The sequence below is a fragment of the Zea mays genome, chromosome 5 (assembly GCF_902167145.1).
Source record: "Zea mays cultivar B73 chromosome 5, Zm-B73-REFERENCE-NAM-5.0, whole genome shotgun sequence".
NCBI classification, from domain to species: domain Eukaryota; kingdom Viridiplantae; phylum Streptophyta; class Magnoliopsida; order Poales; family Poaceae; genus Zea; species Zea mays.
This window is the reverse complement of record NC_050100.1, coordinates 207,793,420-207,807,162: the sequence shown is the minus strand read 5'-3', so window position 1 is coordinate 207,807,162 and position 13,743 is coordinate 207,793,420. Positions and strand designations below refer to the sequence as shown.

The 13,743-nt window shown below is 42.1% G+C and overlaps 1 protein-coding gene across 1 annotated transcript; it reads left to right on the top strand.

The window, feature by feature from the left end:
* The first annotated feature begins 291 nt into the window (after positions 1-291).
* On the top strand, positions 292-7,385 carry LOC100193866 (DNA topoisomerase 2). Its single transcript, NM_001359309.1, has 21 exons — positions 292-898; positions 1,495-1,787; positions 1,891-1,957; positions 2,040-2,310; positions 2,401-2,600; positions 2,683-2,892; positions 2,975-3,088; positions 3,251-3,358; positions 3,462-3,626; positions 3,853-4,038; positions 4,124-4,279; positions 4,375-4,508; positions 4,592-4,760; positions 4,869-5,063; positions 5,151-5,337; positions 5,418-5,467; positions 5,538-5,957; positions 6,030-6,168; positions 6,268-6,329; positions 6,601-6,694; positions 6,797-7,385. Exons 1-21 carry the CDS (start codon positions 350-352, stop codon positions 7,264-7,266), a joined length of 4,239 nt encoding a protein of 1,412 aa, NP_001346238.1. The 5' UTR covers positions 292-349; the 3' UTR covers positions 7,267-7,385.
* The last annotated feature ends 6,358 nt before the right edge of the window (positions 7,386-13,743 follow it).

Genomic DNA, 13,743 nt, shown 5'->3' with positions numbered 1-13,743 from the left:
TCCCCAGCCCGCCGCGTGACTCCCGCACCCCAAATTCAAATTTCGAATTCTAGGACCGTTGGCAGCACAGAGCCCTTGGGCTTAGGTAAACGAAAAATTGCTATTTTGTCACTCCTAGTTTAGACTCTATTCTATTATGTTATCTAGTATTCATCACGTGTGAGACCATATGTATTTATGATTTATGAGTGTGATAGTAAACTAAATAAGCTCACAACTAAGGCTGACAAAATAGCAAAATAGCTCTCGATAAACCCCCCAACCCCATCCCCCAACTCCGCACGCATCCGACTTGAAAGTTGAAACCCTAGTGCAGGCACACGACCTCCGTGTGCAACGCGTCGCCGCCATGGCGGCCCCCCTGCACTCCAGCTCCGGCCACAACGCCGCCGCAGGCGGCGGGGCCAAGACCATCGAGGAGATGTACCAGAAGAAAACGCAGCTGGAGCACATCCTGCTGCGCCCTGACACCTACATCGGCTCCGTGGAGAAGCACACCCAGGCGCTTTGGATATACGAGGACGGTGCCATGGTGAACCGCTCGGTCACCTACGTCCCTGGACTCTACAAGATCTTCGACGAGATCCTCGTCAACGCCGCCGACAACAAGCAGCGGGATCCCAAGATGGACGCGCTCCGCGTCGAGATTGACGTCGACAGCTGCTGCATCTCCGTATACAACAACGGCGACGGGATCCCCGTCGAGGTCCACCAGGAGGAGGGCGTCTACGTGCCAGAGATGATATTGGGCCACCTCCTCACCAGTAGCAACTACAACGACAACGAGAAGAAGACCACCGGCGGGAGGAACGGATACGGCGCCAAACTCACTAACATCTTCTCCACTGAGTTCGTCATCGAGACCGCCGATGGGCGTCGCCAGAAGAAGTACAAGCAGGTGACAAGTTTTGGCTGTCTCTTGGGCGCTCTTCAAATGGGCGTTTTACCCTTTTGGTTTGTTATATTTCCTGTGTGGATGTGTATTGAAATGGGGTAGATCTGTCAGAACAAATTCGCAACTAGAATGTTTTGCTTTGGGTTCCATAGTCCTGTTGACCAGACAAATGATTATTAGAACTAAGTGCCTTGTGTTGTCAGTTTCGAATCTGGTGGATAAAGCATTCGAGTGTAGGTTGGGATTTAATAATTCTACTAGGCGTGCACATTTTTTCAGCAGTTCAGTATATCTGCTCTTTGTTGTTTAGGAGTGAATCGATTCATAGATTTTGTCCTAAGAACACTTAAGATTCCTTTTCAATTTAATACTGATCTCTAATTGTTTTTGTGATACGCGCTATTTTTTTTACGGAATTTCATCTTAAATTGTTGTAGCATTGGTGAGTAAGGTTATGGCTCAATTGGTCACTAGTTTAAAGCAACATTTATAGGGTCCAGATGGCATGGTCAATATGAATTGATCTGCACATGTTAGGGGATAACCATTCTAGATGTCAAGATACAGAGTGTGAAGTTTCTTCTTGAATTCAAATCCAGGTTTTCTATGAGAACATGGGGAAGAAGTCAGAGCCCCAGATTACCAAGTGCAAGCAGGGCGAGAACTGGACCAGGGTCACTTTCAAGCCTGATCTTGCCAAGTTCAACATGACCCATCTCGAAGATGATGTTGTAGCCCTCATGAGGAAGAGAGTTGTTGATATGGCAGGCACTCTCGGCAAAACGGTGAAGGTCGAGTTGGATGGCCAGAGGGTGCCCATAAAGAGCTTCTGTGACTATGTCGACCTGTATATGAAGAGTGCTAACTGCGACAGACCTGATAATTTCAAAAGGTTTGTATTAATTTTCTACAGACAAAAACTTTTGGTAGTGGGCACACAAAAAAATGTGGGTTGTACTTGTATCTGATCATTCACACTGGGTTTATTCTTTCAGGATTTATGAGCAAGTAAATGATCGGTGGGAAGTGTGTGTTAGTCAAAGTGAAGGGCAATTTCAGCAGGTAATAATGGGTTATGTGTTATGCTAGAGCAGCTTCTTAAGTTGTGGTTACACTTGCATCCTAATCTGCTATGCCACTGCAGGTCAGCTTTGTCAACAGAATTGCAACCATACGAGGTGGAAGTCATGTTGATTATGTTACCAACCAAATTGCCAACCATGTGGTGGCCATTGTGAATAAGAAAAACAAGAATGCAAACATGAAGCTGCACAACGTGAAGAGCCATCTATGGGTCTTTGTTAATGCGCTCATTGACAATCCGGCTTTTGATTCACAAACCAAGGAGACCTTGACCACTCGTCAGGGAAGCTTTGGGTCAAAGTGTGAGCTTTCTAGTGATTTCCTCAAGAAAGGTATGTGACACAGAACAGTATAGTTGCTTGCATCAGATTTGTACTGCTCAGCTAATGGTAATGCTATCTTTGTAATTTGTATGATTGCAGTTGAGAAATCTGGTGTAATTGAGAATGTCCTCTCTTGGGCTGATTTCAAACTTAGCAAAGAATTAAAGAAGACTGATGGAAGCAAAAAGTCAAGAATTTCTGGCATCCCTAAGCTTGAGGATGCAAATGAAGCTGGTGGGAAGGACTCTGACAAGTGCACTTTGATCCTGACTGAAGGCGACTCCGCAAAAGCACTTGCTGTGAGTAATTTATACTTTTTTATTTTATGTAACATTGTGTACTTCAACTTTTAAATTGAAATGCTGAGATCCGCCCCTGCAGATGTCTGGCATAGCTGTCGTAGGGAGAGATTACTATGGCGTATTTCCTCTCAGGGGAAAACTGTTGAATGTCAGAGAGGCAAACCACAAGCAAATAATGGACAACGCTGAAATTCAGCACATAAAGCAAATACTTGGTTTGCAGCATGGAAAGCAGTATGAGAGCACCAAAGGTTTGAGATATGGTCATCTCATGATAATGACAGATCAGGTTTGGCAGGCAACATCTCCAATTTTATATCAACTAATGAAACTCAAGTTTTGTTTGCTCATGCTTTGACACCAAAATTTAGGATCATGATGGCTCCCACATTAAAGGGTTGCTGATCAACTTCATCCACTCATTCTGGCCGTCTCTTCTTAAAGTTCCATCTTTTTTGGTTGAGTTCATTACTCCAATCATCAAGGTAGATTACTGTACGATTTTATCTATTGACATATTTTTATGTATTTTCAAATTTTATTCTTGATAGTATACCATTTTGCACCAAAGGGATTTCCCCCTGCTAGATATGTATTTTTTTTGTAAACAATTTGTTTTGACTGCCATGATGGATTCACTTGTCTAGGCAACCAGAGGTCAAACTACGAAATCATTTTACACAATGCCAGAGTATGAAGAATGGAGAAAGAATTTAGGAGCAAGTGCAAGTTCGTGGACTATAAAATACTACAAGGTCTGCATTTGTTTGCTTTCCTGATTTTCCATTGCCTACCTTTGTCATTTAAATGGGTCATTATTATGTTGTTAATCATTTAAGTTGTTCATTATTGGTACAGGGGTTGGGGACAAGCACAGCCAAAGAAGGCCGGAAGTACTTTGAAGATATTATTGATCACAAAAAGGATTTTGTCTGGGTAGATGACCAAGATGGCAACCATATTGAGTTAGCATTCAGCAAGAAACGGATTGCTGATAGGAAACAGTGGCTTACAAATTTTCAGGTTAGCTCTCACTTGCTCCCTTCCAAATCGTAAGACATTTTCATTTCTAGAATCATGTTTTTTACTATGTATCTAGACATAACATATATCTAGATACGTAGCAAAAGCAATGAATCTAGAAAAGACAAAATATCTTGTAAGTTGGAACCGAGGGAGTACATATTTTCCCAGTTTGGCATGCTTTGTATATGCAGGATCAACACTAAATGTGCAAACTGATTTTCAGCCTGGAACATACATAGACCAACGTGAGAAACAAGTCAAGTATAGTGATTTCATCAACAAAGAGCTGATACTCTTCTCAATGGCGGACCTGCAGCGATCAATACCTTCAATGGTTGATGGCCTTAAACCAGGCCAGAGGAAGATTCTGTTTTGTTCATTCAAGAGGAATTTTGTCAAGGAAGCTAAGGTGCGTCTTTTTTTTACCTATCTTTACATTACAGATTACCTGGGGTTTATTTATTTATCTTTGCTGCTATTTCTGTTGGCCACAGGTGGCTCAGTTCTCTGGTTATGTGTCAGAACACTCCGCATACCACCATGGTGAGCAGAGTTTAGCAAGTACAATTATTGGCATGGCCCAGAATTTTGTTGGCAGCAATAACATCAACCTTATGTCCCCTAATGGTCAGTTTGGCACAAGAGCTCAGGTGCGATAACAGTGCAAACTTATGAGGTGTTTGTTATGGTACAACACTGCCAATTTATAGTCACAAGTGTCTTACATGTTTGTATATCATTTCAGGGAGGCAAGGACGCTGCAAGTCCTCGGTATATCTTCACCAAGCTGTCTAATATTACACGTTCAATTTTCCCGAAGGATGACGATATTCTTCTTAATTATCTGAATGAGGATGGGCAGTCAATTGAACCCACCTGGTAATGTTATTGTTTCGCATGATCTGTCCTTGTTATAATCACGTATTCATAGTGTAGCTAATGACAAGCCGTCTTTTTCTTAGGTATATGCCAATCCTTCCCATGGTATTGGTCAATGGAAGTGAAGGAATTGGAACTGGATGGAGCACATATATTCCAAACTACAATCCAAGAGACATTGTTGCTAACGTCAGGCGGTTGTTGAATGAAGAGTCTACTGTACCAATGCATCCTTGGTATAGGGGATTCAAGGTTAGTATTATGAGTTGACTTTTGCAGTTGCACCCAGGAATAATTTTGTAAATATAACTCTAGAAACTATTGGTTGTACTAAAGCAACTTTCTATGCTCAAATTGCAGGGGTCTATAGAGAAGACAGTCAATACGAAGGTAGCTGGTTCCACGTATACCGTCACCGGAATCATTGAGGTTGTTGACAACACTACACTGAGGATCACTGAGCTGCCAATCCGCCGATGGACTCAGGATTACAAAGATTTTCTCGAAAGTTTAGCTCCAGATCCTAAGAACAAGGACAAAGTAACATTCATAGAGGTAGTTGACAACCTAAACCACCTTCAATTGTGTTCATAATGTTTCCACTATCATAAACGCTTTTCCTCAATTGCAATTACTTTACAGGATGTCACATCACAAGGTGATAATGAAGACGTCTACATTCAACTCAAATTAAGTGAGGCAAATGTGAATGTAGCTAAGGAAGAAGGACTAGTGAAGAAGTTTAAGTTGACAACAACAATTGGTACAACAAACATGCACTTGTTTGATTCAGATGGTAAAATTCGGAAATATGACACTCCTGAGCAAAGTAAGTGATGTATCGTATTATGTGTTGCTACAGACCCCTGTTTTCTTGTTATTTAATAACTGAGTGTGATATTTTTGCAGTACTTGAGGAATTCTTTCAATTAAGGCTTGAATTCTATTGTAAGAGAAAGGTACATGTGATGAACTTTGTCATTTTTAGAATATTAACTGAAAGCCATATTAACCAATTTATTTGTGCAGGAAGCATTGTTGAAGAATATCAAGCTGGACTTAAAGAAGCTTGAAAACAAAGTTAGGTTTATCCGCTGTGTTGTTGATAATGAAATTATAGTTAACAACAGGAAAAGGGCAGATCTATTTTTGGAGCTCCGGCACAAGAATTTTGACCCTTTCCCAAAGAAAAAAAAGAAGGCTGAACCAACTGCTGTAGGTGCTATAGAAGAGGAGGAAAATGAAGAGTCTCCTGAAACTGCAGCAGGAGTGGATCCTAGTGACTATGAGTATCTCCTCTCCATGTCAATTGGTACCTTGACTTTGGAGAAGATACAAGAGCTCAATGCTGAGAAACAAAAGTTGGTGGACGATGTTGTGGAACTGATGAACACATCGCCAAAATCACTTTGGTTGAAAGATCTTGATGCTTTTGAGAAAGAACTGGATGTAAGCAATGCCATTTTATGATATTCTGGTCACATGTTTGTTCTGCACCCTTACTTTCGAACTCAATTGCAGGTGCTTGATCAAATGGATCTAGCAGAGGAGGTGCAAAGGGAAAAGAGGATAAAGGAAGGCAAAAAAGGCGGATCAAAAGCTGCACCCAAGAAACAACCTAAAAAGGCTGCACCTATAAAGCTGGAAAGCAGTACAGAAGGTATCTGTTAATCCTCCACTGCAGAACCGTCTCCATGTGAAAATGGTTAGATCTGTATGAACTCTGAACTAATCCTTAAACTCTGATCGTCTGTCACAGACAATGCTGCTGAACCAGTAGTCGCAAAGCGTGGAGCTCAACAGAAGAAAGCACCCAAAAAGGTTAGAATCTGACATAGTAATCCTTAAGTTGCTTAAGTACGTTTTAGTTTCATTTTGCTGATAAAATTGTTAATACATTGTAAGGCAAATGGTTCTGGGTCTGATGAAGACTAATCCTTATGCAGCTGAGAATTCAAAACGTGAACAACAACAGAAACAATCTAATAAAGTCAAATCCTTCATTAACATTTTTTATTGGTTTTATTTAATTAATTTATATGCAAAACATTTTTATTGGTTTTATTTACAATTCAAAGTAAAAATCTCACAGGCTCCCGTGGACGAAGAGGAAGTTGATATGCCTTCACTGAAAGACCGTCTTGCTGCCTTTAATATAAATGACTCATCTCCTCCTGATCACTCTGGTAATGACAAAGTACATTTTATCCATTTGTTGTATTTGAACGATAGAAAGGAGAATTCTTGGTTTTAAAAAATTGAGCTAATGGACAAACAACATTTTGCAGCTATGGAAACTGAAACAACAGAACAGCCGGCTCAGAAGAAAGGGAGAGGAAAGAAGCCTGCCGCCGCCGCTGTGAAGCCGAAGGCTCCTGCCGCCAGGAAAAGGGCGCCGACTCAAGGGGGCAAGGCAACGCAGAAGAAAATAGATGAGATGCTCAAGGTCACTGAGGATAACACCAGCAGTGCTTTGTCCCCTGAGAAGAAGGTCCGGAAGATGAGGCCCTCTCCCTTCAACAAGAAGAGTGGCTCAATCTTACAGAGAGGCTCGACTGCCGCTTCTGCAAGCTCTGAAACTATCGCTGAAGCTTCACCACCCTCTGGTAGCTCTGAAGAGCCAGTTGCTGCAGCAAAACCTAGAAGGACAGCCAGGGCTACGAAGAAACATGTCTATATTAGTGAAAGCGATCCTGAGGATGAAGTGGTGGAGTTGAGTGATGATTCGGACTTTGATTTGGATGCTGACTCTGACTAGTGAGGGTAACTGTCATCCGTAGCATGTGCTACCTTTATTGATGATGCATTTCTTGTGCATGTGCTACTTTAATTGACGAGTGCGGGTAACTGTCAATCTGTCATCCGTGTTGTTCTGTTGACTGTTGTATGTGTGTTTTCTGTTGACTGTTGTCGGGAACCCAAGACATTGTCTGGTTAACTGATTTGTCTGTCTATAATTTTGGCATTCAAGTGTGCTTGTGGTATGCTCTGCAGCAGTACAGTGGACATACTCTATCCTGAGTTCTGATGGACACGAATGGTCTCTGCCCTCTGGACCATCATTGGTAGGATTGCTATTTAGTGTATGTTTGGGAGGGTTTTACTTTAAAATTTTGGGTTCAATATAGCTTCTTTCGGCCAAATAGATCAAGCTCCATGAGCTTTAGTTTAAAAACTAGTTAAAAAAATTGAAACTAGAGGCTAGTTTCATGGAATTCATGAATTTGATCTCCACGAGCTTTAGTTTAAAAACTAGTTAAAAAAAATCAAAACTAGAGGCTAGTTTCATGGTATTCATGAATCTGATTAAAGGGTGCTTCACAATATTATTTTCATACCTCATGAAGTTACATGAAAATTACCCCCACATCAGTAGTTACACAAAGTTTCAGTTTTCTAGTGACAACACTAATCATCAAAGGTAATCAAGAAAACTCACACAAATTAATTGTATTACATAAGATGGAGCCCTTGTGCAAGTCAAACACTTCTCGAACCAACTTCAACAATTTGTTGAATTTATTTTATAATAAAGCTAGAAAAACGAAGTTGAAAATTTTAAAGTGAAGCCATTCCAAACAGGATCTTACTCTGGCTTCCGTAGTGTAGCTGAAATAAGAAAAAAACAATTGGATCAGAGGAGAAAAGGAGAACCTAGGTGTCTCGATAGTTGTAGCAGTTGGCAAATAGCGAGATTGCAGGTTTTTATCCTTGTCTTCTCACCTTTAGGCCTTCGCTAGGTGTGAGCTATAAATTTATTTAAATTCCACGCTGTAGATATGAAATTCGTTGTTTGGTACAACTTCCCTTCCTATGTGAGTGTGCGATCCAATATAGCTTACTTGGGTCCTACGCATCGGTTCGTTCCATCCACTATAGGTGGTAATTACAACATAAAAATAGTTTGTACGATCTTACAAAATACAAGTCTCTCCCAGTACAACTAATACAGTGACACACACAAGTGACAAAAAAGAGGTATACCTCATTTCTTATCATTGGGCCCACTAGAGCAAACACAAAGTGGTCTAGCTATTTTTTTCTTTCACGGCTTCACCGCCGTCGCTCTTGAGCCCGAGCGACAACCGAGTGGTTCGTCAGCTGGCGCACCACCTCTGCCCATGGTCTCGAGCGTTGGGGTCATGGTATGTGACAGCGAGACCGTCTGACGACGACATCAGTCGCGAGCGCTCACGCTCGCCCCTTCGCTGTCTCCCCTGAAGCACGTCTTCTATGCACGGTGTTGCGGCCGCGGTGTGGCCCCCGCGTGTGTGCAACGGTGAGACGCGTCCTCGACTGGCCCGTGACAGCATGAGCGCGCGACCCAACGCGGGCATGGCCTCGGCGCGAGAGCATGGCTCTGGCAGCGCGACCTTGGCCAGGACGCAGTGGCGCAACCTTGCCTGACCTCGGACAAGGACACAACGATGTGTTTTGGGGAAGCGACGACTGGGACATGCGGTTAGGGTTTTAAACCCTAACCACCGCGCTAGATGGGCTGTCTAGGCCAATGGCCACACCCACGACGGCCCCCTCTCCCTGATGGGCTGGCCGCTGCCAATCCCGATCCACTTAGAGCCTAGTTATCTCTTTTCCCTTCTAATTTAGTTATTTCTAACTTTGGTTTAGTTAATGATGTTTAGAAATTTAAGATTTAGTTCTTAAATTCCCCAATAGCAACTTGTGTCAGGGATATTTCTAAAAGTTTTAGTAATTGGAAATTATGTCAATAAATATTTCCTTTAAATATAATATTATTGCCTTGTGTTATATTTTGTATTCGTTAATATGCATACTTAAAAATTATATTCATCTCAATTATACGTGTAATGGTCTAATACGAGCAAAATTAATTTTTGATAGAACATATAGAATAATTAATATTCATTTTCAACAGTTTATTTAACCTTAATTGATGTTATCCACATATTCATCTAATTAAGTTACTACTTGTACTTAATTTCATTTGAACATTTCATATTCTATATGCTACATCATTAACATCATAATGAAAATTTTGATCTCATGCATCACTTTGCAATCGAGATCTTAAATTATCATTACTGTATACAATATTGCATTTTATTGCATCTTATTCATCTCAATTGGGTTTTTTCTTAAATCCAATACGAGCAATAATGCATATATATTGTGAACACCACATATATTACAACATACCCATGATGATTTCCTAAAGAAAATCTCTGGTTGCTTATGTAGGATCATGGCCCACGAGTTCGAAGAACTTGCTCTATATGGACACAACTATCCTACTTGGGTGTTGGATATCAAGATCAACTTAGCCTCATAGAATATTCTAAGTGCATTACTCCTCCTAATGAGAGGGTTGAGCCACTACATGATGGTTATAAGTACAACGCTTTTGAAAGTCGCCTAGAGGGGATGTGAATAGGCGAAACCTGAAATTTATAACTTTAAAACACACACTAAAGGCCAGGGTTAACGTTAGAATTAAATTCAAGTCCGAAAGATTATTTCTCTTGCTAGAAGTTGCTCAAGGAGTGCGGATGACGTATGGGAGCAATCTCAAATTAATACTAGCAAGGAGATATTAGAGAGAGGAAAGATGGCAAACAAATCAAGCGAGAATCAAAGCGAGTAGACACGATGATTTGTTTTACCAAGGTTCGGTTCCAAAGAACCTAGTCCCCGTTGAGGAGGCCACAAAGGCTAGGTCTATTTCAACCCTTTCCCTCTCTCAAACGGTCACTTAGACCGAGTGAGCCTTTTTCTTAATCTCACGGGTCACTTAGACCCCGCAAGGACCACCACACACTTGGTGTTTCTTGCTTAGCTTTACAAATCACTTGAGAAAGGAAGTGAGAAAGGAAGAAGACAATCCAAGCAACAAGAGCAACAAAAGAACACAAAACACCCTCTCTCAAGTCCCTAATGGAATTGAGTTGATTTGAAGGCTTGGAGAGGATTTGATCTATTGAATGTGTCTTGGAGTGTTGAACTTTGCTCTTGCAATGAATGAGAATTTAGAAATGCTTGGGTGCCAATGAATGTGGTGATTGGAAGGTATTTATAGCCCCCAACCACTTCCTAGCCGTTAGCAAGGGCTGCTGGCGATGGACGCACCGGACAATCACTGTGCACTGTCTGATGCGCGCCACGTCAGCGCAACCGTTAGGGTTCGGAGCAGTTGACCGTTGATGTCGCTTGTCGTCTTGCTGCACCGGACAGTCCGGTGCCCTCAGCGCTCTGACTTCTGCCGTGACACTGTTCAGCACTGTAGCGCTGCATAGTCGACTGTTGGCGCGCAGGGAGCCGTTGCTCCGCTGGCTCACCGGACAGTCCGATGAATTATAGCAGAGCGCCCCCCTGGAATTCCCGAGAGTGGCTGGTTCATCTGTTGTACGGCCTGAGGCACCAGACACTGTCCGGTGCGCCAAAATTCAGCACACTCTAGTTCTTTGCTCCAATTTTGATTGTGTCCCTAACTGGATTTCTTTTTTGGTTTGTGTTGAACCTTATGCACCTGTAGTAGATGATATCTAGACAAACTAGTTAGTCCATGTGGTTTGTGTTGGATGTCAACCACCAAAATCGATTATAGGAAATAGTTAGCCCTATTTCCCTTTCAGCTTTGTACATTATAAGACATCACCTCCATCCTGATCTAAAAGCGGAATACGTGATGGAAGAAGAGTGAAAGGGAAATGACATCAACATTTTCTATAATCGATTTTGGTGTTTGACGTCCATCACAAACCATGTGGACTAACTAGTTTGTCTAGTTGATATTTTACTTAGGTGCATAAAGTTCATATACACATAGAAAGAAAATGACCGCGGGACAATTCTACAAGTTTGGAGCAAACAGACTTGCTGCAGCCAGTGGCGCACCGGACAGTGAACCGTGCCCTGGCTGAAGCACTCCGTGAATTGGCTGCTCTCGGGTTTTCACAGCGCTCGTCCACTAAAAATCATCGGACAGTCCAGTGTACCACCGGACTGTCCGGTGAGACCACAGAGCAACAATCAACTTTGCCAATGGTCGACTTCGCAACAGTCTGACCGTAAGAAGACAGTCTGTGATGTCAGATCACACCGGACTGTCTGGTGTGCCACCGGACTGTCCGGTGCACCAAAAGGACAGAGGTCTTCAACGGTCAACAGCTCCAAACCCCAACTGTCGGCTGAACAGTGGCGTGTCCGGTGCACCACGGACTGTCCGGTGTGCCCATCAACAGAGCAGTCGGCCAACAGATATAATAGTGGTTGGGGCTATAAATACCTCCATCCATCACCATTCAAGCCATCCAAGCATTCCACTCTCTTCATTCAATACAATAGCAAAGAATACACTCCAAAGACACATTCAAAGCCTTCAATCCTCTCCAAGTTCCAAAATCAAGTCAAGTGTTCAAAAGTGTTTAGTGACTTAGAGAGAGGGTGACTTGTGTTTCTTTTGTTGCTTGGTTGCTTTCTTCATCTCTTCTTCTAATCTTTCCAAGTGTTTTGTAAAGAAAGCAAGAGACACCTAATTGTGTGGTGATCCTTGCGGGGTCTTAGTGACCCAAGTGATTAAGAAGAAGCACTCGACTGGTCTAGGTGATTGATTGAGAGAGGAAAAGGGTTGAAATAGGCCCGGCCTTTGTGTCCTCCTCTACTAGGAGTAGGTTCTTTGGAACTGAACCTCGGGAAACAAATCACCACGTCCACTCATGTTGATCTTCACCATTCGATTTGTTTCTCCCCTCTCCTCTCTCTCTAAAGTTCTCTTGCTCACATTGTTTTGAGTTTGCTCCTAAGTTATCTGCATTGATTGAGCAACTCATAGCAAGAAGAACTATCTTCCGCACTCCGAATTCACAATTATTTATTTCTAACCCTAACCCCGGGTGAAGTGCGTGTTCAAAGTTTATAATTTTCAGGTTTCGCCTATTCACCCCCCTCTAGGCGACTTTCAAAGAGCCAAACATATTATGGTTATCTCTTAAAAAGAAATATGAGCAACAAAAGGCTATAATCTTACCTGAGGCGAAACATGAATGGAGCCATATTTGTCTACAAGACTATAAGATCTGTGCTCGCTTGCGTTTCTGCGGCAAAGAACCATCAGATGCACATAAGATTGAAAAGACACTTCAAACTACGATCCCATCTGATAGGGTCCTGCAACATCAGTACCGTGCTCACAATTATCAAACTTACTCTGAACTCATACATGATCTACTTTAGGCAAAAAAACATGATGAGCTTACGATGAAAAATCATAAGCAACGTCGTGTTGGAGCTACTCCTATGCCTAAAATACATCATGCTATGAAGGATTAGAAGAAAGGTGATGGCTCTAAAAACCATCCCAAGAACTCTGATAATTCAACGAAGCGCAAACACAACAAGTGTAAGAATAAGCAAAATACAAAGGCTCAGAGGAAAGTCACCCCCATTTCCAAACAAGAGAAGTGTAAGAAGTGTGGATGCTTCAACCATCCCACCACACCAATAAGTGTTGTATTCATCATCACTTATTGGCATTGTACCATCAATCTCTTTAGGGCAAAACCCTTGAAGGGCATGGATATGAAGCCCACTTCACTACCCCATCCAACTTGAAGAATGAAGTTGGTTGCTCTAGCATGGCTCCAATGGAATCAAGCCCTACCAACGCTCCGCTCCTGACCAACATTGAATACATGGACTTGGTGTCACACCCGGGTTTTTGGGACCCGGGCGTGAAATAATCATCAGGTGTGCTAGGATCAAGTCTTACACATATGATTACTCATGGTACAGAAACGAATGTCACATCTTTACTATATAATAGAAGTTATGAACAAAAATAATTAAATAAGTACATCATACGAAGACAACGATCCAACAACCCAAAGTTGACTAGGAGACGATGACCTAGACCTCTCACGAACTCATCACAGCATCCTCCATGTGCCTCATGCTGTGGTACCTGTTCTTGACCTGTGTGGGGGTGTGAGACAGCAAGGGTGAGCTCACATACGTTCATCGCTCAACAAGTTGTGGGGAATAATGTGCATGAACTCGCAAAAGGTGGGAGCTCATGTGAAGTTCAATGCTTACCAAAGAGGATGGTTGAAGCTAAGCATTGCTTTTAAAGTTGGTCAAAATTTTATTAGCAATTACTAAGTATAAGTAGATACCAACCCAAATAAGTAGTAGATCAAAATTGATAACAACACCCGCGACGCAATGCATATGACAAATTGAATTTAGTTCCATAAATTAA